General features: G+C 38.4%; 1 protein-coding gene across 1 annotated transcript; it reads left to right on the top strand.

The window, feature by feature from the left end:
* Positions 1–3,986: 3,986 nt before the first annotated feature.
* Positions 3,987–24,084, top strand: LOC135707802 (coiled-coil domain-containing protein 6). Its single transcript, XM_065229696.1, has 5 exons — positions 3,987–4,278; positions 18,747–18,873; positions 18,935–19,025; positions 19,495–19,928; positions 21,252–24,084. The coding sequence occupies exons 2-5, from the start codon at positions 18,758–18,760 to the stop codon at positions 21,922–21,924; spliced, it is 1,314 nt and encodes a 437-aa protein (XP_065085768.1). The 5' UTR covers positions 3,987–4,278; positions 18,747–18,757; the 3' UTR covers positions 21,925–24,084.

Below are 24,084 nucleotides of genomic sequence, written 5' to 3' on the forward strand. Positions count from 1 at the left end.
AGAACCAATGCATACACGGATAGAAATCTCCTTATACCTTTTGGCAAATTTCTATTGCTGATTATTCATAAAATGTATAAGTCAACTAATAAGCAGACGCCTTGCAAAAAGTTAATGAAGCTCATGTGTCAAATGAAATGTATAAGCGGTCACACATACCTTTTATGCATTCTTGTAGGACCTATGTGGTTTGTCTTATGGAATGTATAAGGCTGATGCTTTGGCAAAAATGTATAAGTGAAACAGATGAATAAAATAATTGATTTTCGTTTCGTGTACTTTTAATTCTATCAATGTATTTTTTAATTTGAGCAATGATTTTTCTTTGTGTGATGTGTTTTCTTAAAATGAAAATGATAACAAAACAATCGATTCGTTTGACTCATAAAATGTTATTTTTTGTATATTATCATCGTACGAAAATAATATGCAGCAGAGAATGACGATGTTACTGACCTAACAAACCATACACAAATTGGCTTTTTGCATTTGATGATGACATTAGGCTGATTTACGCGAGGCTTTTACGTCCATGGTGACTGAAAGCAATTAGCCTAGAAGTTGAGGGACAAATTAACATTTCGGTGTTAATTTATTCGATTGTAGCAAAATAAAGTAGAGTACTTACTTTTCACACCGGAGAATCGAAGAAAACTTAGCATCTGAAGAGCCGAAAATGTTTAATTTGACAGTATGGAATTTACAAACCTATTCGGTAATGTTTACAAAAATCTGCTAATTTTTTTTTTTTTTGCGTTTATTTATAAGGCCCCCTCGCCTATTAGGCATTGCTTGGGCCGATGAGCATTATTAACAATTAGAACCCTTCCCGCTTTTATTTTTCAAATAAAATGTATTATTCCCTATTTGATAAGTTGCATTATTATCATCTAAACGATCTGTTTGCTGACCAGTCTTCTGGGTGCACTGATCAGCACGAACTATCTTTTTTTCGTTCTCCTTGTGTTTTGACAGCCGGCGTTTGTTGGTATTTTCAATTTGATCCTTTGTTGCGTTTGATGAGCTGGTGCTAGAATTTTCGTCGTTGCTTTCAACGTTTGAAGTGTGATGATCCTCGGTGTTTCGCTGTTGTTCTTCTGCTGAGAACCCGGTGAAAGCAGGAGATGATTGACCCGATGTCGTTGGCTGCTTTTGTTCGATATCAATCGACGGGAAATCAGCGAGACTGAATACCCCCTCGGTTGGTGGAGCTGCTGGAGCGGTGCTATTGTTCGATGTGGCTACATCCAAACATTTCTGTTTGGGATGTGCTGCTCGACCACAATGGCGGCACGTTTTTGGTTGCTTGTCGTACGTTACCAACGTTGTTTCGTTGTCGACCGTGATGTACGATGGAATGGTGCTTTCGAGTCGCATTCGCAAAACTCGAACACCGCTCAGGAATCCTGGGAAGTAGTGCTTCCATTTCTCATGTCGACTGGAAATCACTGTCCCGTACTTTGACATGTGGTTCATAATAGTGGCTTGTGGCCATGCCAGAGGAAGGTCATGCACTCGAACGGTCACTGCTTCACAATCCACATATATCGGGATTTTGAACTCACTCTTCGCACAGAGAATCGCGTGTTTATAGTTGTGCGCCTTTTCATACACAGCAAAAAAAGTTGTTGAATATTACATCGAAACTGCTGCAACCAGGTCAATCCATCGGTTGTGTAATATCACATTGTACGATGTACATCGATTTTGCGAACAAAATTACATCCATTGATGTTATATTGTATCTGCTTTTTGCTATTACATCATTATTTCATACATCAGCTTGAATTACGTTGATCAATATTACATTTTTTTTTTGCTGTGTAGCGCAAGGCCACTTCATTGTCTATCATCTCAATAAAAACACAATTTCGGACGTTATGAAACTGATGGCGGTAAGCTCCAACTCGGATTAACTTTTAATACCGTCCCTGTTTGTATGATCTGAAAAATGTTTGCTCAGAGTTATGTTGATTAACTCTGATGTCGACATCAAACCAGCCGGACATTCTTGATCGAGATTTAATCCGAGGATAATACCGGTTGGAGCTTACCACCATGAATACATCTAACGTCCGAATATTGAAGCCTTACACGCAGAAAAAAATATTTTAAGCGTAATAATATTTGACGTAAATGCAATAAGAATTTCATGTTGTTTTGGCTGCAAAAAGAAATCATTATTGTTTCAACAATCCAGTATTGTTGTCCCTTAAAACCCATGGATTGTTAAATCAAAAAGAAAATCTTTTCGAATTTACAAGAGCTTTCATGGTTTTGACGTAAGCTGTCAAATTTGGCAGCTGGGTCAACAAGAAAATATGTTTGTTTTTAAAAGAGATTTCTTGTTGATTCAATCAAATTTATTTTATGAAGGCTGACAATTCACGCAGTAGAAATAACAATATGTTTATTGATTCAAAAATAATGTCGATTTTTTTTTGTGTTTTGTTTTCTTTTTGCAACAAACAGAATTGCAATTGAATTTTTGAGGCATAAAATCACTGATCACGCCTTCCTTCGGGAAGGGAAGTAAAGCCGTTGGTCACCGGTTCATGAGTTGATGGGTCGATATGTAGGGTCCAGGTGTGGGAGGTGCATTCCTGGCGTCGGGAGCATTGGTACTCAGTACGGAAACCAAGATCGACGGAAAAAAATCAAGGAAAAAAAACTTAAAAATTGATTATATTTAACAACTGCAGCTTCAACTGCAGCTTACTTGCTTACCTCAAGTCTCAAGATTTTCGGAAATCTCGTACTTATTTCCCGAAATTCACAATTAAAAACAATACTTAATGAAATGAGAAATTTGTTGTTATTATTTACATTTTTGTCCGGGTGAAAACGAGGGAATAGTTGGTAGTTATTTTTGTATTCATGGCCCGGGGAATAGACACAGCAAATAAATGCTAAATTAAAATTAACTATTGTTGGCTTAATAATAGAATATTGTTATTTTTACAATAGTTGCAATTGAAAAGTGGCTTATTAAAACAAAAAGAATCTTATGTTGAATTTATTTGAATAAGTTTTATAGAAACAATAAAATGCAATATAATTTCAACCGGAATTGTTTGTTTAAATACAACTAAAGTTTTGTTTGGTTCAATGCAAACAATTTTCTGTCCGTGTATATTGTTCTCGAAGAATTTTTGCACTTTTCCCGCATTGGGACGAACTGGAAGGACACTGAAGTCAACAACAAGTGTGTTTTTACGAACTACACTCATTTTCGCTACAATATTTCACTAAGTTAAGCAGAGCAGAAAGAGCACACGTCCGATGAATACGAGTAATGGCTGTCGAATGAAATCTGCTACTTTATTACGGTTTGTTTTTGTAACAGATTATTTTTACAGTACAGTCACCAAACTTTTTACAGTATCGTGGAATTATCACCCGTTACAGCTTTGATCAGTAAGTTTTGTTTACAGTTTTCGGTAAAACAATTTAATTTTCAGAAATTCAGCAGGCTTGATTGCGGAAATTTGGAAAAATTATATTTTTTCAAAACTTTCGGTGAAAATGATATTTTACAGAACGCGAGACAGAAAGTATCCAGCAAAAAAGTACCGAACAATAAATATATAAGATAAATGGTGTATAGGGAAAAGTGAGGGGCGATCAACTTTCAACGATTTCATAATGAATTTAATACACTTTAATACAAAAATATACAAAACCTTCATACAGATATACGGAAAATTACAAAATGCACCTTTTCAATTCGGGTAGATGAATCGAAAATATTCAAATTATTTATTATTATTGACGTTAGAAGATATTGTCTACATAAAAGTAAATACTTACGTCAATTTGACTATTTACTCGTGAAATATTGTTATTGTTTACTGAAAACGTAACTGCAGCCGTCATCCGCGCGTGCCGTTTTTTTCAGTTTGGGCACTTATCTTTTCGAGCAGTTCGTAACGCCAGTCATCCATCTTTATTCGTGCAGTTCACTGCAGCTCGTCCTTTCCTTCATCGTAGTTTCGCATTTGCATCGCCTGAAAGTGGTTCCGGATGGTAGTGAAAATTTCGTAAAAAATTACAGTTTATTCCACTTTTTCCGTGAAAAGTGCAGCAAATTATTGTTCACTCCCCCCGGGGGAATAGTACAGTGCATTCATTGTACGGAAATAGCAGCTGAAATCGTGTGAAAAATTGAAGTGAAAAAGTTGCTGAGCAGCAGCGAAGAGGAGAAAAGGCAGAGCGCATCGAAATTTGCCGTGCCGAGAAAAGAAAGGAGGGCCGAAATACGAAAAGAAGGAAAAAGAAGTAAGTACTTTGCCACCGTTTCATGCGCGTACCCCGCAAGCGAGGTATTCTGCCTCGAAATTTTGTTTGCCTCCGTTCTCCCCCTCGGGGGCAATTTCTCACCAATAATGATGGGACATTTGAGTAGAATAAAAACTTGCTTCTGGCCATTGCTGCAGCGTTGCAAGATGGTTAGTTTTTCGTGTTTCATTTTTGTTTTCTTATGGCCAAGTCGTATTATTTGGATACGCTTTGCTGGCACTGTATGTTGATTTACAGGTGTCTGATTGGAGATACATAGGTGTATCGGGAACTTTTCTATACAGTTAGATCTTTTATTTTCTGTCGATTGGCGACTAGCTAAACCCTAAATATTGATGTCACTTTCATTCCTAGACGGAAGACGTGAACAGGGGTTTTGTTTTAGAATAATACAGTGTTTTCCCGTTTTTGGCAACACATGATTTTTGTCTGCTGTGCTATCTAGAAAATCCATCTAAGGTTTTTCTTCATTTCTGATTTAACTAGTTCATTCTAGACTTGTGCGCCGGTCCTTTCATCGGAAACCATGTTTGTCTCGGCGGCGGCGGCATGCATTGTCATATTTTAAACGTCAACCAGAATAATTTATTGCCGTATATGTGACTTGTTACAGATAACAGCTTTTGCAAAAAAAAAAAAAAGTTGTAAAACCCTTTACACGCGATCCAAAGTACACCCACCCAAACCGACATCATCGGGTAGGGGAAATTCTCCCCTTTCCAATAATGGTATTGGTTTGCGTGGGCGTTCTTCGGCCTTAAAAGTTTTGTTTACAATAGCTTTTGTCCCCTTTTAAAATGTTACGCCTGATTTTCAAATTGTTGAAAACATCGTTGCAACGTTTCTTTTTTTTATTATTTCTATATTTATTTACTATTCCCTTCATCGGACTTTTGTTGTCTAAATGAAGATTGATGGGGAAAAGCCTATTTGGCAAATATTTGCCCAAATAGGCGTAAAACCCCATATCTTTTCAAAATACAAGGACAAAATAAAAAGGACAAAACAGAACAATTCGACAGTGAGCATTCATAAGGGCGTATACGCGATGATCGATTCTCTTCATCGATTTTCTCTTTTGTTAATAACTCGCTAGATTTAACGTTTGTCGGTGCGTTTGCTGTTGCTTTTGATAGCCAATGCAACCTGTTACAACTCTACATTGAATAAATTCTACAAAATTTTTGCGCTTAGCTGTAGCAATGCAAAGAGAAAATCGATGAAGAGAATCGATCATCGCGTATAGGCCCTTATGCATGCTCACTGTCGAATTATAAAAATTAATAAACACCGAATACGGGTAGGTGGGGCATAGTGGGCATGTTAAGCATTTTACCATACATCTAATAAAGTAAGCAATATAATTGTACATTTGCAGCGTTAAATCTTGGAAAGGTATCTTATTATCATAAACTGACCGTTGAAATGTGAAAAAAATGAATGAGATGAAAAACCATATGTTTTTAGAACGTGTGAAATTGTGAATCTAAGGTACCAGGTGGGGCATAATGAGCAAGCCATTTTTTGTACAAATTGATTGTTTCATGTATACTCTTGAAAGGTTAAACTTTTGTCCAACAGTCTAAAAGGTATTAGGGGATTGAGGGGTAGAATACATTCGGAATTATGGGGTAAAATGTGTTCTAATATCGATGGATTTTTTAATAACACCAAAGGATGGTCTGTATTCACTTTTATCATTTCGTAATAAACTTTACAAAATAATATTAACATAAATTTAATAACAGTGTTCGCTTAAAACAATCATCCCGTAAAATAAATCCAATAAAAATACAATGATTTTCAGTGCCATTGTAACTATGATATTTATTGTCAAACCCACATATTGGTTATCTAACAAGTTGGACAAACCAGTCCATGGCATTCATGGAACCAAATAAGACTGTTGCGCCGTGCAAGCTTTAGGCCCTTTCGATAATAAAAGCTGACGCCTCGGCTGACGCGACGCGGCCAAGAATGCTACATTTTTACTGTCATGCAAAATCAAAACAAAAGCAAAAAGTTAAAAGCGTGTAATCGATTGATAAGTTCTAATTAAATTTAACTATATTTCGTTTATTATTACTTTCAAAACTAAGATAAGTTGATTCATCTCCTAGTTCTTAATTATTCAACGTTTAAATTCCTAAGAACAAGTAAATCTGTTATTCTAAATTGAAATTTGATTTTATAACCTAAAATTTGATAAAATCTAGGAGAACCCTGTGACGAGAAATATCTTCCGTAAAGCGAAAAACTACACTGAACCAAATTGTCCATACATCAATGTATGATTATTGCTTCACTTGAGCCCCATACGGATTATTTTTCTATTTGTGAAAGATTATCATTCTCTGATTCAGCTCTCAAAGCACAGAAGAACTGAATAACAATAATTCTAAAACAGGATGATTTTCGTTCTGCACGCTGTAAACCATTAGCATGATTATCATCCATTCTTAGGAAGACTTGAAATGAACAAACCGTATGATTAACATTGAGATAGATACGGACTCGTCATACAGTTTCAAAATAAATTGTCATGCAACGTTTAAATGAAATATAAGTGCAATCTGAATGAAAAATATATGGAAGCAGAAAGCTTATTTTACTGTTTAAAAATTGTGATCATAACGAAATATATCTCTTCTAAATTGTTGGAACTGTTAATTAATGTTGTAAATGAAACACTTCTGTTTTATAAGCTGAACAATTGTTTTATTCATTTATGATAAAACAACCACACTAAATGCTGCACTGGGCCGGCCTTGCCCCTGGCGTCCCCATCGAACAGTGGATTCGCCGGTTCGGACTCGTCATCCACGGAATCGAACCCAATCACGTTCTGTAGGAACTTGTGCAATTTAGGATGTTGGCTCGGGTTGTTTGTGGCCTCAAAAAGCAGTTTGAAAATGTTGTCCAAAATCTGCTAAACGAGCTCATCAGCTGGTTGGTCTTGAAGATATCACTGGAAGATAAACTTGTTTTGTTAGAATCGTATTGCTTGAAACAAAGGACCTCCCTCCCAGTAACTTACTGAAGTCTAGGAATTTGAATCAACCAGCGGATGTTGTTTCTGTTGATGGCCACTTGGCCAGTTTGTAAAACTCCACTCGTTCGGCGACTTGCCGTAGTACGAAAGAGGCAGTTCGGCGTTTTGGTACTTGCTTTCCTCAAAGTCGCTGACCACTTCCTCGAGGGGGGGCTGGATCGCGAACAATCCACGGGCACTGAAGCATTCGAATCAAACGGGAACGGAACGAGTAGATATTTTTTTGCCACATGAATCCGAAAACTTTTTTCTCGTTCGCTTTTTGGTGACACTTCCCGTGGTATGCGAAAAAACTGTGTATTGCTATTCGAGAGAGACGCAACAAACTGCGAAAAAATGGTAAGGCCAAAACGCAATGGGAGACTGAAACGATATGAAAATGAATCGTATGACAGTTGTTGTATGATTTTCGTTATGGGGTTCAATTGGATGATTTTAGTTCATTTCTGTTCTTGAATTCATTTATTGTTAATACCTTTCAAAATTTGAACGGTACTTCATTAAGTGGTTGATGTTATTTCCTTTTATGATATGTATGATGAATCATCCCATTTAATGTCAATTATCAGTCAATCGGGTATCTCATATTATTTTCGATGTTAAAGAAATCGAATAGCTCTGAATGATTAATCATGCAATGACGACATGGTAAATTCGCTCAGTGTAGCGAAAGTCGCAAGTTATATGCCATTTATAACTAGAATTTGCCTAAAATACTTAACCGTTAGTGCGTTCCCGGTAGCTGGTTGAAAACCAATTTGTTAGTCGATTTGATGTTTTTTTACGATTGTTACGAACCTAATTAAAATAAATTACAGTCGAGTGGCTGATGGTAGCATTTACGCCAATCTTCACCGTGATTAGAGGTGCTGAAGGAACTGCCACAAATATGGCACAGTATATCTTCCTGCAATCCTGTTGGCGGTTCTGAGTTCCACGTGGACGACCTCGCTGTTTTTCTGAAGTTGGTCAATATCCTTCGTAGCTTGCAGCTGCTTTAGCACTTTCCGATGAGGACTTGCTGTAATATTTGCTGCTTTTTCTCTTTTTCTGCCACGCGTTATGATTCGTTTTGTCGACTTTGGTACAGGATGAACCATCTCTGGGGAAACCTTGAACCTTGATGTCGATCATTCCGGTGTGCAAGCAGCCGGAATTTCCAGTGATCCAGCGATTCTCGTATTGTCCTCCGGTATCATGGAGTTCACAGGTAAGTTAAGCTCAGCATCGTCAAATCCGTGAAACAGTGGTTCTCATCATCATCAATCAAAACATTGGTCACCTCTGATGGTGCAAAATCAATGTCATTGAAGGTGAAGCGATTCAAAAAAACAATTCCGGTTTTACGAAATCCATTGACAGCTGTTTGAGCTAGGCAAGTTTCACTAAAAGCTTTGCTAGAAGACCTGCGTTTGCTTTCAAGTAATCTTCTACAGCTTTCGAAAAGCTGCTTTTAAAGGGCCCCATAAAACTGACGTCCAGCGGTTGTAGGCGGTGGCTGCAATGGGGTGGAAGGCAAACTACAGTGACATGATTTGCCGTTGCCCACTCTAGAAACACCAAGTTCTTCGTATAGGAAGCGTGTCCTTCTAGTAATAGCAACACGTCGGGCGCGTATGGTTAAGAAAATGATCGAAGCAAGAATTAAAGTCTTCCATCGTCATCCAACCCGATGAGTTGCATCGAAACACAGTATCCGGTGGTGGGCCCTGCTTAAGACTTTCCGTTAAGCGTGCTCGTGGCAAAATTATCATTGGTGGTAGAAACCAGCCAGCTGCCGACATACACATGCATGCGGTTGACAATAATACCCTTTCGCCGGACGTAAGACAGCCCACTTGTCGCCTTCCACGGAGCGCCAGTACCTTAGATTTCTTTGTTTGAATCTGAAAAATTATAAAAAAAAAGTATGTAATAACATGACGGTACAACTACCTGTATGCGCTAGCTTACCGTCACAACGGAGGTTTCATCCACGTTAAAGATCCGGCTTAGCGTAAACTTCCCGGTCGCGGTAACTTCCTCCAGAACATTGTAAAAAGTTATGCCTGGTGAACGCTTGTACACGCGCAGCTGATGTGGCTTCCGGTCTTCGAAGCGATAGTTCCGGATGTCTCTTCCGGAAACCCCTGAGCCAGTTGACTCTCGACGTTGAACGGGTGCTGTATTTTATTCCAAACCGCTATCTGAAAAACCAAGCTGCGGATGTCTAGGACAGTTTTTCCGTAACAGGACACTTCCAGCTTTAGGATATGCGACACCAGTTCGTTTTCCTCAGCGTTCGAAAAAACAATAGCAAATGATCCGATATGCTTTTTTTTCTGGAGTCACCGAAATAGCGTAGCGTGCTAGAGTTGCACGTGGAACACAATACTCACGAGCCGTTTGATTCACGGATTCCCCACGGTTTACTGCTTCCACTGCCCGTTCCATGTTATCCTTTGACCACTTTTGCAGAACTGAACGCTTCTTGTAATTGCGGAATACACGTACTCAACATCAAAACAACATTGTTATATCATGGTACCGCTGACAACGTTGCAGATGTTCGGTACGCAGCAAACTTACGCGATATGACAGCCATATCCATCCTCTGCATATTACCGGCACTTGCGATACGCATCAAAACAAAAACAAACCACTGACAGCTAAATTAGTAAGGTTACTTTTTCTCTCTGCGCACTCTACCCATCCAACGGTTAAACGCTGTCCAGACTGGAAAGTTATAACATGTTACAACGGTTGTCAACTAATTGCAACACAGAAACCACCATCAAGATAGCGCTATAACATGTTATAACTCTGTAGTCTGAACGTACTATTACTCACTATGCCCCACCCTATGTAACAATTTTCAAATGGCAGTTTTGATAACAAATTGAATACATATTATGTGTATTATTATGCAAACAGTCTGCATATGCTTTGAAAACATGTTTAAGCTAAATAAATGCCTACGACGCGGTATTCTGAGTTCTTAAAACCTTATATAGGATCAATTGATTTTTATATTGCGCAGGAAAGATATGTCCAACTTACACATTTTTCAAAGTTTAAATGCGTTATTGTATAATTCTCTAGAAATTAATTACAGTGACGGTATTGAATAATTTATTTTGAATAGAATATTATTTGAATAGAAATTTATGGCTAAAATACCCTCCCCTTGGCTAGTTTTTCCACCTTGCTGTTGGTGGGTGGGCTTAATTTCATGCTTTTTAGTGGAGTGTTGGAGACGGTAGGTTTATGACCGGCGTTGCTGGCTCATGCCGCGATAGAATGGCGTCATGGGCAGGCAATGGGGATTACTAAGCTTCCCCTCTCTGATAAACCACTGCATGAGAGAACCAAAGATCTAGTCTAGCAGTAATAGCACAGACAAACAGACGTAACACTTTGAAAAAGTTTTTCTTGAAAACATAGTATCTCAAAACATAGGACCTCAGTAACGACATCTCTCTGGCTTCTCGCGGAAAACAAGATTGCTCGCTAACTCGCAAACAATATTGCATAAAAGCAGTGGCGTCACGTGAGAAAATTCACTAGTTGTGCGCCTATTTTATTTATATTTTGTCTGTAACAGTAGAAGCCAATTTTGATGCATAATAAAAAAAAAAATGGGATACAAATCTTTCGATGGGGGTACCTGCATAAAAAATAAACGAAATGATGATGGGAAACAGTTCTGCTACCAGTTTTGCTTACTCTTTTTGCATAGAAACATTGATTTTCTTTTTAAGTCTCATGTTTATGATGTTTGTCATCGTTACTCACCTTCTGGCAAACGGTCTTTTCAGGAGGTCATCAACAATATCCTGTTCCATGATTCCTATTTAATTTTACACTATGCTATGAACAATATTCCTTCAATGCTCTGAGGCTACTGAATGAAATGCAGACATGGTAGTGAGAAAATTTAAAAATTTAAAAATTCGATGTGTGCGTGTAGGTAGGTATACAACGAATGACGGCTCTCCAAGATTCAATCAATTCAGAGAGAAACTCAAATGCGACGTAGCCTATACGTGCCAATTTATTCTCTTCTCTTTAAACTGTGCAAAGATAGAAGTGCACAAAATAAACACAAACACAGCGGCAATTATGCTTACGGGACTTCAATACATATACAACTGATCTGGGTGTAAATACGAGCGTTTCTGGTGCACAAGCATAAGTGCTCAGACTGGGAGAACTTAGCATGCGGTGGCTTTGGTAGAACGAAGGCATATTTTCCTTGCTTGTTTTGTGTCGCTCATTCGCCATAGAAGCCCAAAAAGAGTGTTGTCTGCACGTGGTAAAATCCCAGCGCGCCCGTACGTGAAAACAAGATCGCTATGCCTCGCTTCTGTTTTACGTACATTTCTTTCAGTGGTGGGTAAAACGGAGGTTGAGCAGCGATGTGGTAAACAATTCAGCTACTATCCAGTGATGTGGTGGATAATTCAGTTACTATCCATATGAAACCAATAAATAGGGCGGACAAAAATGGTTTTAATTGAGTATTAAATTTTTGCCTCTTAATTTTTATGAAATATAAATTTTACTTTTTGAAAATTTGAGACTGTGCAGTGCACGAGGTGCACATATGGACGAGACGCCACTGCATAAAAGTTCTATAGAATGTATAGAAACGTCAAAGTGATCCGATGCCAGTGCTGCGGCGAGTAGTTCGCGGAACTGATAATATTCAAATCAACCGTTAAATGCGTGAACGAAGATACACAACGAAGTGTTACGTCTGTTTGTCTGTGGTGATAGTATCACACTTGTTACTCATTTGATTGAGAGCCGCGTCGTAGTACGCTTACGTATAGGCACTGACGTTGGGTGCGATACTGGCGGGTTTTGCCGCAAATCACTCTTATTTTATTTTTATTTTTTACGCAGATAGATTTATTTGGGTTTGCAAGGGAATTATAGGGGTAAGAGGGGCATAGTGAGCAGGTGGGGCATAGTGCGCATCCCGTGCACCAGCTTGAACTTCCGGTCGTTCGGAACAAATTGGTCATAATGATATTGAACCTACTACCAGTTGATTTGTTTCATGCAGCTGGAGATCCAGAGCCAAACTACGGGATGCTCACTATGCCCCACCTGTTCACTATGCGCTTCCTCCCCCTACTATTGAAATATTGCAGAAAGCGCCCAACAGTGCTCCTTCTATTTGCGTGACAAGTTTTCATTGTTGTTTTCATTGAGGGAACAATGTTAAACACCATTTTTGTACATGGTATTGTAACTAATCTTATATGTGCTTCATTTTGATTTGGGATAAGTGTTTGAACTTTGGCTCGGGATTTCCACTGTGGCGTGCTTCTATTGTGACATACCCATACGCATTTTTGTGGTGCGACATAGTGGAAACGTGTGAGCGTATTTGGAACATATACACGATATAATTTAAAAATCAGCTAGGAAACTAACTTCAAAGTGAAGCATTTTAGTCACTTGAAGGTGTCACTCGGGTCGAACTAAGATATAATAAATAGATATAGGTCAAAATCAAAAGTACTTGAAACACGTTTAATTTTAGATTACAAGCACAAGTGCAGGTACTTAATAAAGCATGGGTTATGAATAATTAGGTGAATTAGAGATTTCAATTATTTATTAAATTAGTCTAAAGAGATATCATAATCATCAAACAAACTTAAATAAGAAAATTCAGACAGTCTAATAACATTAGGTAGATTAACAAAAGAATTATGATGCGGGGGGTCCGCTTAGGGAGACAACTAACCTTTAAAGTTGTAGAATAAATCTTCCTATTTAGTCTTGAACTTCAATAAAAAAACGCAAGCAAACCAATAGTATTTAGCAAATTCACAAGGAGAGGAATAGTTTAGGAAATAAGTAAAAGTACACCCAACCGAGGGATGTAAGATTCGCTTACAATTATGTGGGATTCATCATCAGATGTTGGTTTGCGTGTAGAGGTATGTGACAATTGTTAACTTTTAATCTTTTGTAGGTATTGTTTTTCCCTGAGTTCTCAATACGCGAAATCTCTGATATATGCGGTTAAAGCATTTGAGTTAACTTATTTCTTAGTGTACAAGTACTTACATTTCCAAACAGCAGTCATGCCTTGCAGATGCCTTCCTTTAAATAACAACCGTAGTGCGGTAAAAAATCGGTAGAACTGTTTCAAACACGCAGTTGGTACTTGAGCGGTCGGTTTTCATCTCTTTTTGCCAGTGGTTCCGGAGGAGGACACCCCTCACCATCCCTATCCAAAGGGGGAGTTTGGTAAAGAGAGATGAATAAACCGATTTGTACCTTCCTTAAAAGTTGTTCTAGCTCGCTATTCTAATATCTATATGCAATCTTCACACTGCCGTACTCTAACGGAACTATCAACTCTATGCTTTCATCTACTCCATCTATCGTATAAAAATTACCACTACAGTCTGTTATTTGAAATTAGCATCTTCAACTAAGCAGTCAATGTTAATCTATGAACTAAACACTACGTGACTGTAAAACCGATCTTTTCTTATGTGGTATTGACGCATCGATGCTTGTTTAACTTTTCGCGGATGTCGGATTCAACGCGCCTACGTCTACGGAGCTTACGTAGAAATGATTCGCAATTCTGTAGAGCTTACCAAAAGTTTTTTTTTTAGTTTATGTAGTTTAGAATTTGTTCAGTACGGTCGCGAAATTTTGAAATGATTGCTACGTGCGGTAAAATAACTAAACAAAGCTCAATAGTAAAATAAGTATAATATCTAGGGAGAAATTAATCAACTTGCCAACATAGGCTATCACATTTATTTTGGTGGCACTGTTTAAATGATATTAAACCTTTTTCTCGCTTCGGTTGTCTCGCACGGCTTTCGGAATTCACGCGATTTTCGTAACATACATAATTTAGATATTTCGTTCGAAACGGATTTACTTATTCAATTGGTTTACTACGCGGATGTATCTACGCGCACACGTAACAGCATTTTTTCCATAACTATCTTGAAACAATACACACGGAATCCAGTGTTCAAGCTGCCAACATAGGCTAGTCCTTCTGCTGTATTGTCAAAAATAGAAGCAAAATATATTCAAATGGTTGAAAACAAAGCTGTCACGCAACTCCAGTTTGATACCCAATAAAAAAAACGGCAGCTGAGTTATTAACGTTCAAATTCTTTCATAATTTCGTTACATGTTCCATTTTTGGTTTTCACAAAGTGTACCCCCATATAGAAATAACAGACGTAGTCCTACGTTAAAAGAAGAAGAATCCAAATCACGTGACGGTGTCTTGAGCCTTAAGGCGAAGACAACAAATCAAGAAGACTGGCAACTTTGCCAGAATCCAAGCGACAGATACCGACAGTACCGCTGCACTTGAGTGAAGGTGGAAGCAACGCATAAAAAATGAGCAAATACACAAACCCTTCTTCTGAGGATGTAATCTTTGCTATCAAATTCGTTCGAAGCATTTACCTTAGAGCGACAGATGACGCGATTGTACCTGTCTCATAGCGTTGGTATGAAAAAATGGAAGAGTCTTCTTGATTTGTTGTCTTCGCTTAAGGTCAAGTCACTAAAGTAAATTTTCATGTGATCAAATCAGTTAAATGTATATGTTTTACACTTACTTAATTTTAGTTTTTCCTTTTAATTCTAATACTATTCAATCGCTCACCAATCAATTTGGAATTCTAAGATCTCAAAATATTCAATGTCTTGAAGTTAGTGTTCCATGTACTAGTTCAAAATATTGACAATTTTCAAAGTACCAGAAGTACTAAGTAATTGATTGATGAGCATTTCAGTAGAATAGTTGTATACCTTTTACGTTTTTTTTTGACGTAGGACTACGTCTTTGATTTCTATATGGGGGTACACTTTGTGAAAACCGAAAATGGAACATGTAACAAATTAAGAAAGATTTTGAACGTTAATAACTCAGCTACCCCTGGTCCAATTGCAATAATTTTCTCACCAATCGATCAGAAATATGGCTACGCATCGATAACAATGCTTCCGAATGTTGATTTTCAACAAGAAACTATTGAAAAACTGGTAAATGTCCAGCATTGTCCAAAAGCGTCGAATTAACTAACAAGTCCACCAATTACCTACATGCAAGTGCTGCTTCCCCAGCACAGTCGTCAGAGAGTAGTAAGTAGACGAAACAAGTCGAAGTGACATTCGCCTCCGATCCTCGGGTCGGGCGCGTGCGAATAGGGAGGATGGAATTGTGTAATATTTTGCACACTCATCGCCATATTCAGCACCAAACGCAAATTCTTCAAGATAACCACCATCCGTCGTCTGGTTCGCCGTGGCGGTGTCAAACGTATCTCCGGTCTGATTTAAGAGGTGTGCTGAAGGTGTTCCTGAAAAATGAGATCCGTTATGCTGTCACCTACACTAAACACGCCAAGCGTAAGCGGCCATGGATGTCATCTACGTTTTGAAGTGACAGAGACGCACTCTGTTTGGTTTCGGAGGTTAAATCATCACCAACTTTGGCAACAAAACGGCTCTTTTCAGGGCCACCATGCTTATTACAGTAAAGAGTAGGAATAGAATTCATCTGCCTGTCGACCCATTTTCAGAACCACACGCCCCACCAACCACACAAAATGCTCTTGTAACCAAACTTGGAATCAGGGAAACAAATGATTTTGATATATTCTCTACATCTGGATATTTTCGATGGAAGAAGCAACAATCAAGCATCTAATTCAACGAAGATGTCAGGAAACATTTTTGAAGCCAAGTTATTTACGAAATTTACTATCAATGCAGATAGAACTTATTGAAAAGTGACGCGAGATTTGTTTTCCGTGCTGAGCACCAATGCTGCCGACGCCAGGGAGGCAGCTCTCACGCCTGGACCCTACCTATCGATCCATCAACTCAACCGGGGACCAACGGCTTTACTTCCCGAAAGAAGGCGTGATCAGAGATGTTATGCCTTAGAACATGCCGGTGGCGCCGACTGAGATTGGACCCAGGCCTACTGGGGTGAGAGGTAATCACGCTAACCACTACACCACCGGTGCCGATATCTTTCAAGGTGATATCTCGGTGAATGAGAACGACCCAAATTTGAGTTTAGTCAACTCATAAATCACATAAAGTGCAAGAACTCAGCGATGAGTAAATTTGCCTCAGTTTTTCCAGGGAAAAATTCCCGAATTTCAGAAAAGTAAAGATTGGATTCACTCATTCTATTGGTACTTCTCCGAGACTGAATACAATTTTCGTCAATTTCCTCATTTTCTTGCAGATTTTTTAGGTTTTCCACAGGAAACCATGAGACAAATTTACTCATCGCCGAGTTCCTGCACTTTTGGCGATTATGAGTGAACTAAACTCAAATTTGGGTCGTTCTCATTCGCCGTGTACGCAAAAGGAAAAGAGCCAGTGTCGCTACTTGATAGCAAACTACTCATAATGGGAGGAGTCTTTGTAGCTTTTATACCACTTGGTTGCACATCATTCTGCTTTAACCTGAAAAGATATAAAAGAGCACTGCTGTATGGCCTTAGCTCATTTTCGCTTTGGACGGCGTGGTGAGCAGCAATAGCAGCAGTAGGAAGGTGGTGGCTAGTCCACTCCTTCACACCCTCGTTCACACCCAACCAGCAACAATTGACTGGTCGTGGCAAAGGAGGAAAATGTCTGGTAAAGGAGGTGCCAAGCGTCATCGCAAAGTTCTTCAAGATAACCACCATCCGTCGTCTGGCTCGCCGACCGCTCGCTCCGGTCTGATCTACGAAGTGTGCTGAAGATGTTCCTGGAAAATGAGGTCCGTGGTGCTGTCACCTACACTAAACACGCCAATCGTAAGTAGCCATGGATGTCCTCTACGGCTCTTTTCAGTGCCCTCAATCTTATTACAGTAAAGAGTTGGAATAGAATTTATCTGTGCCTGTTTGTCCATATTCAGAACCACAAGCCCCCAACGACCACACAAAATGCTCTCCAGAGTTGTAATCTTGTTGCCAAACTTGGAAGCAGGAGTGCAATTGATTGATTGAAAAAATTACTACAAATTTGATACGCCTACAATTCAAAAACGGAAAGAGTTGAGATAACAGATAATTGTTCAATTAAAAGAATTAAATGCTCTTCACATTTATTCCGTCCACTAGCGGTCCTACGTCAAGCTTCCGTTCGTGCCCCTAGGCACAGACCCTTCTACTTTTTTTTTCTTTTTAATTCTACTACTAATGTGTATCACTTTCACTATCACCTTGAACTATAACAGATACGTAGTTGGATAGTTCAAATTGATAGTAAAAGTGATACACTAGTTGTATAACTAAAAGGAAAAACAACGTAAAATGTTCTATTAGCTTCCAAAAAACTGCAGGGAAATATAGAAGTTCCTAGAAATTCAGAGAACTTCACCAGTATCAAGAGAACTTATGAAATTAGTGAACTTGAGGAAAATTGTGGAAGTACCACTGGGAATTTTAGAGATGTTAAGGGGAGTTCCCGTAACTTTAGTCCAGACTTTTGGAGCAGTTTTAAGATCTTAGGATTTAGAAAAATTCAGGATAGTTCTATGATGTGCTGAAAACAAATGATATCGAGAACCCTTAAGATGTTCCGAGAATATCAGAGAAGCACGGACACCTTCAGAGAATTTGTGAAAACAGAAAATTTTTAAGGACCTTAAGATAATTTTAGGGAAGTTTAAAGGTGTTTACGAGAATTCTATTTATCTTAATACAGGTCCGAGATCTTCAATACAATCGAGAGGTACAGGGAAGATCCAAGTCATCAAGACAGCAGAGAATCAAAGAGTAGTTAAAATAAGTTCAAGGAAATTGAAGAAGTTTCGAGAAACTCAGGGAATTTCCAGAAACTTCATAAAAGCTCCGCAAGCATTTCCGGAACGCATTATTGCCCTTTTTGCTAAGCCGTTGTGCTTGTCATCAGAAATTGTAGGCCGTTTGCTAAGGCTTCTCTAAATAAATGCAAAACAAATCATCGGCCCTGCCTCAAGCAGTAGGACCTAGCTTTGACTTATCAATAGAATTCAATGGATTGAAAAAAAAAATATGTTAGTCCGTTTAAGCTATTTAACGGTGCTATTAGAATGGTATCAAAAAACGATTTGTTTACATTTTGGTCATTGAGATTTTTACGTCCAGTTGTATTGGTGCTATATGTGAGAGAGTGTTGATGAAAATCTGAGGAAAATACATAACAAATCGTTGTCAAACTCATTTTGACAGATCTAATTTCATACATTTTTTAGGTTAGCCAGATGAAAATAATAAACATCTTTACACGGTGATGCACCCGCTAGTGTGGTGATGCACGCCACTAATCTCTATAGGCTCTTTTCACATCCGAGAAATCCCGAGAAATTATTGATAGCCGCTACATTACTAATATATTTATCTAAACTCTTGACTGCTTTCAGCTTGAACAACTATGGATAGTCCATGCGAGTCGGAAAGTTCTCTCGATGGCGGAGCGATGCTGCCACCCAGTCCGGTGTCGCGGGAGCAGCTACAGAAACGCATCGAAAGTTTGACTCAACAGAACAAGTTAGTTTCTCATATGTCTGAAAGTGTAATTGAAAATCATATGTGATGCATTCTTCCTTAGGGTGTTGAAAGTCGAATTGGATACGTACAAAATCCGCGTGAAAGTCATCCAGGAAGAGAACCGTGCATTGCGACAGGCTTCAGTCATAATCGTAAGTATTTTATGCTTAGCAGCGGCCCGAAGAGTCGAACCCAATTATCGTTTCAATGTCAATTTGATTTATTCAGCGCCAAAAATACGTTTTGGGTGTTTTTACTCCCGTCGAATTCTTATTTATTGACTCTTTTTTCTAAACACTTGTTGTGTTCTGTTTGCTTATCCTTTACTATTTGCGCTGTGACTCTATGAACAAAACTACCGATTAGGTACTATGCTTTGGTCCTGCTTATATAAAGCTATGAACAGTGTTTACCGAATAGATGTATTCATTCAAGCGGAAGATTCGGTTATCGCATATAAACTACCAATTAGTTCCCCTTAACCTTCATAGCTTCGTGGAGCGCAGCATAGTTGTTTACACTTCAAGATTTTTTTCATATTTTTTGCAGGGGCAGTTGAACATTTTTAACTAAATTCAAATGACTTATTGTGTTGATATTGACTAATTCCTATCTTTTCAGCAAGCGAAAGCCGAACAGGAGGAAGAGTACATTTCAAACACATTGTTGAAAAAGATTCAAGCGCTGAAGAAAGAAAAGGAAACCCTAGCTCATCATTACGAACGAGAAGAGGAATGTCTTACGAACGATTTATCTCGCAAGCTGGATCAGCTCCGGCAGGAAAAGTGCAAACTGGAGCTCACTCTTGAACAGGAACAGGAGTGTCTGGTGAATAAGTTGATGCGAAAGATCGAAAAGCTCGAGGCGGAGACATCCGCCAAGCAGAACCACTTGGAGCAGCTGCGTCGGGAGATGGTGGAACTGGAGAACACTCTTGAACAAGAACAGGAAGCACTCGTCAACAAGCTCTGGAAGCGAATGGATAAACTGGAAGCAGAAAAGCGTTCATTGCAGATCAAATTGGATCAGCCTGTGTCGGATCCGACCAGCCCGAAGTAAGTATGCGTTGTTATTGCGAACGAAAGTTATAGCCACCAGTTCCATAATAGGGTTATTCATATAGAAGTAGGGGTGCTAGTAAATCGGAATTTCAAAATTACAATAATTTCATAATATAGAGTGGAAAATTAAACTTTTTCAATTGGGCAATCAAACCTTTTCTATGTCTAGATGAGCAAGTTGGGCAGCCTTCAGATTCGTTTGAACGAATTAAATTGGTAGCTCTTAAGAGTTGATGAGTAGTTGAATGTCCATGGCGAAATCCAAACTGCTCATCTGCAAAAATTGAGTTCGTATTGATGTGAAGCATCATTCTATTTAAAATTATATTTTCAAAAAGTTTACTTATTGATGAAAGCAAATCTAGCTAGAAGCTTCAGCTGGATTTTTATCCGGCTTCATAATTGGAACAACTTTTGCATTTTTCCATTTATCAGGAAAGTATGCCAAATGAAAACATCTGTTAAATAATTTTACCAAGAAAGACAAGGTACTCTCTGGGAGTTTTTTGATGAGGATATAGAAAATTCCATCATCACCTGGAGCTTTCATATTTTGAAACTTTTTAGTTATAGACCTTACTTCGTCCAAATCAGTCCCCCAGGAATCATCAAAAATATTTTCCCGAGAGAAAATATTTAGATCATTCCGAGCAACCTGCTTTTCAATAGGACTAGAAAGACCCAGACTGAAATTATGGGAATTCTCAAATTGCTTTTTTTTTCCGAATTTGTGATCAAAATTTTATCACCTTCTTTTGAGGTTTTTTCAAAATTCTTGAAACATTATTTTCAAAAGGTTTATTCCTCAGGGTAGAGAATCGCTTTTTAATTTGTTTTTGCAAATTCCACCAGATAACTTTCATGACAGGATAGTGTGTTCTTTGATATTGCCGCCTACGGACATTTTTCAGGCGGATCAAGAGCTGAAGACTGTCGTCTACTATAATTGAATCACATTCAACCTCGCATTTTGGTACTAAGGCAGCTCTTGCTTCAACTATAGAAGTAGTCAGAGATTCAAGAGCATTATCAATATCATCTCTGGTTTGCAAAGGAATATTTGGATCAAAGTTGTATTTCATAAATGTTCGGTAATTGAAAGTAGAGCTGGTTGGATTAGAAAATATTGCTTTGGATATTTCAAAAGTTACTGGAAGGTGAACAGAAACAAAGTAGTACTACCATAGTATGTGGTACTACGTTCATGAATATTAACCTATGTTCCTCATTTTCAAATTCTGAAGATTTTTATGTTATTCCCTGTAAAACCCGCTAACCCCGACCTCTGATACTTAATTTTGCTATATCACTTTGCAGAGAAATCAACCATCGTAACGAAAATGGAAACGATAAGGCCTCGCAGCTCACGGCGCACATCCAGAATCTCCGCTCGGAGGTCGATCAGCTGCGCACCAATTTGGCTGCGGCAGCGAAGGAAAACCAAGAGAAATCTCAGCACTTTGCTCAAGAGGAGAAATGCATTCGCGACGAAAACAAGCGACTACAACGGAAGCTACAGCAGGAAGTGGAACGCCGTGAAGCTCTCTCTCGTCATCTATCCGAATCGGAATCGTCCCTAGAGTTCGAAGAGGAGCGATTGTTCAACGAGAACGTGTCTGCATTCGCATCGGGTAGCAACAGTAATCGACCGATCAGCCCAGGAGGACTGACCCGCTGTCATGCATGTGGGCAGCTAGTTAGCCGTCGAGCCAGTGAACGATTTATCAAACCAGCGATTCCAATGGGTTTGAACACATCGGCACCAAATGTGCTTCATCACAACAGCGTTGGACCGGGTTCGTGTCAACCAGGTGCTAGCAGTGGTCATTTCCCAGTGATTTCTGCTGGTACCGGCGGCGGTATCAGTTCACTCAACAGCAGCATGTCTTCGTCCTCAACACATAACACTAGCAGCAACATTTCCTTCAGTGGAAATTCGTCCTTCGTACAACCGGCCAGTCCAATGGATACCTCCATGTGTAAGGACTAAATATGGCGTCTCGTACGTACATACATTACACATACAATGCATATACGCTGATACCAGATGAAAACGAGATGAATCATCTCCAGTGCGACCCACATGCTCGCAATAATTATAAAACGAATATTCACAGTCAACAATTTACCGGAAAATGTGCGGAATGCTCCAATTGTTACTGGTTTATCATTTTTTTTCAAGTATCCTATTATTTACCGATTAGTCATCTATAACATACATACAACCTTGCGGATCCATATTATGTTCAGTGAGTGTCCGCATCAAAGACGATTACGAAGGTGTTTTAACGGTGGAAGGCAGTTGGTATAATGTTGATGAAAGAGCAACAAAACTGAGTCAGTTTCTATTCTTCATCGAGTGAGAAATTTGCAGGTCAATTCAGACGGCGAAGCTTAGATTTGAATAGTGCTTGCACCATGAGACTTAAATATCTACACATTCGAGATTGGATTATGTTAGGATTTATGCGATTTTTTGCTTGGCTTTTTTAAAAATAAAACATTGGTTTGAAGTTTATTTTGGTTTTATTTTGTTATAAAAAAACGGTGCTAAATTTAATCTGAATCTAGAATGAGTAGCATTAGATTGGATGCCGCAAATGATGTTTAAAACAGGATCGTGACATTTACTAAATTAACGAAATGCGTTAACAAATGGTATACAATCTAATAGCCCTCCTCACCGGCATCGCGGAATCGTTTATTTTTTACTATTATATTGTCGTACTAAACATAACCAAACATGAAATTACAGCTGAACTATTACTACTAATAGAAGAATTTTAAAATGTTGCTAGTTATTGTAACAGAGGTTGGGCACAGTAAAAAAATATTATCTGTGTATGCGTTTGAAGCAAAATAGCGAAGGGTTCTGCATAGTAGATGTATAGGACATATTGATGGGAAAAGCAAAACGGAATCTAACAGCAGTTTGAAACAGGAAACTAGATCGCAACAGGAAAGTACTTATTGAACACTCATAGAACACACAGCACGAAAAGTACATGATTTTTGTTTTACAATAAGTCTAAAACTCGAAAGAGAAAACTCGCATTCGCTTACGCAATATTGAAAGCCGTAGAATAAACGAGACATGGAAAATAGATAAACAGATTGCAACAGAAAAAAAAAACGCAGAAGGCACACAACCAAGTAAACATAAACAAACAGTACACTAACGAGTGATGAAAACACACATAAAACAGTCAGTGGACATGCAAATACGAGCGGATTTCAACAGAGTCCTATTAGAGGAGATCGCAAATGCAGACCTAGGATTTATATTGTAGTCAAATAGATAGCATACTATTTGTTGGAAAAAAGGAAACCGATACGCAAACTCTTCTCTCTTTCATCATGCGTTCATGAGTTGTATGTTCAGCCATTTACAAACACAAAATACACAGACATCCGCGAACACAACACTTGTGCAGAATTTAATTCCTAAGTGGTATAAGTAAAGATTAGATAGTAGATTATGGTGATTAACGTTTAATGCAAAACTATTGAACGTAGCGTACCGTTTCAAAACAAAAAACACGAATGTAACACAGCAGCAACTGCGATTAAGAGATAGAAAGTGCTGAAGAATGTAAATTTTTATACGTTTTTTTTTTCAAAACCTACGTTTATCCAAGTTTTGCCTCAATTAGCCAATAAAGGTGTTGATGTCGTAATTCAAACCCGTTACTACCAACCTCTTCCTGAGTTGAAATGTGATTTTTTAGCGCCATACGTTCGCCTTTCCAAACTACCGATATGTTATACTGTGTGAATATTGAGGTTATGTATTTTTATGCCACTGGAAAATGATTTTACTGGTCGAACTTCTAATCGAATAGAAGGAAGCTTCTTTTATCAAAATTCCACAAAATCGGTATATGGTGGACCATAACCTCAATGGAAGGATATTTCAGTAAAAAAGCACAGCGTTATAATAAATTCCGGTCCGGTCCCTTTTTTTGGAGTCGATTGAATTTTTAAAATGAAGATTTTTTATAAGATGAACTGTAGTTTCACCGAATATGGTAGTGTTCTGCTCGCCAGCTTTTGCTCTATAAAAATTATTATACTATTATTATTATTATTATTATTATTATTATTTTACTATACAGGATCATTGATTAATAAATTATCGTAATAAACGTTA

This window comes from Ochlerotatus camptorhynchus, unplaced genomic scaffold (assembly GCF_037179485.1).
Source record: "Ochlerotatus camptorhynchus isolate MF236.1 unplaced genomic scaffold, CSIRO-AGI_Acam_v1.1 ptg000319l, whole genome shotgun sequence".
Taxonomy (NCBI): domain Eukaryota; kingdom Metazoa; phylum Arthropoda; class Insecta; order Diptera; family Culicidae; genus Ochlerotatus; species Ochlerotatus camptorhynchus.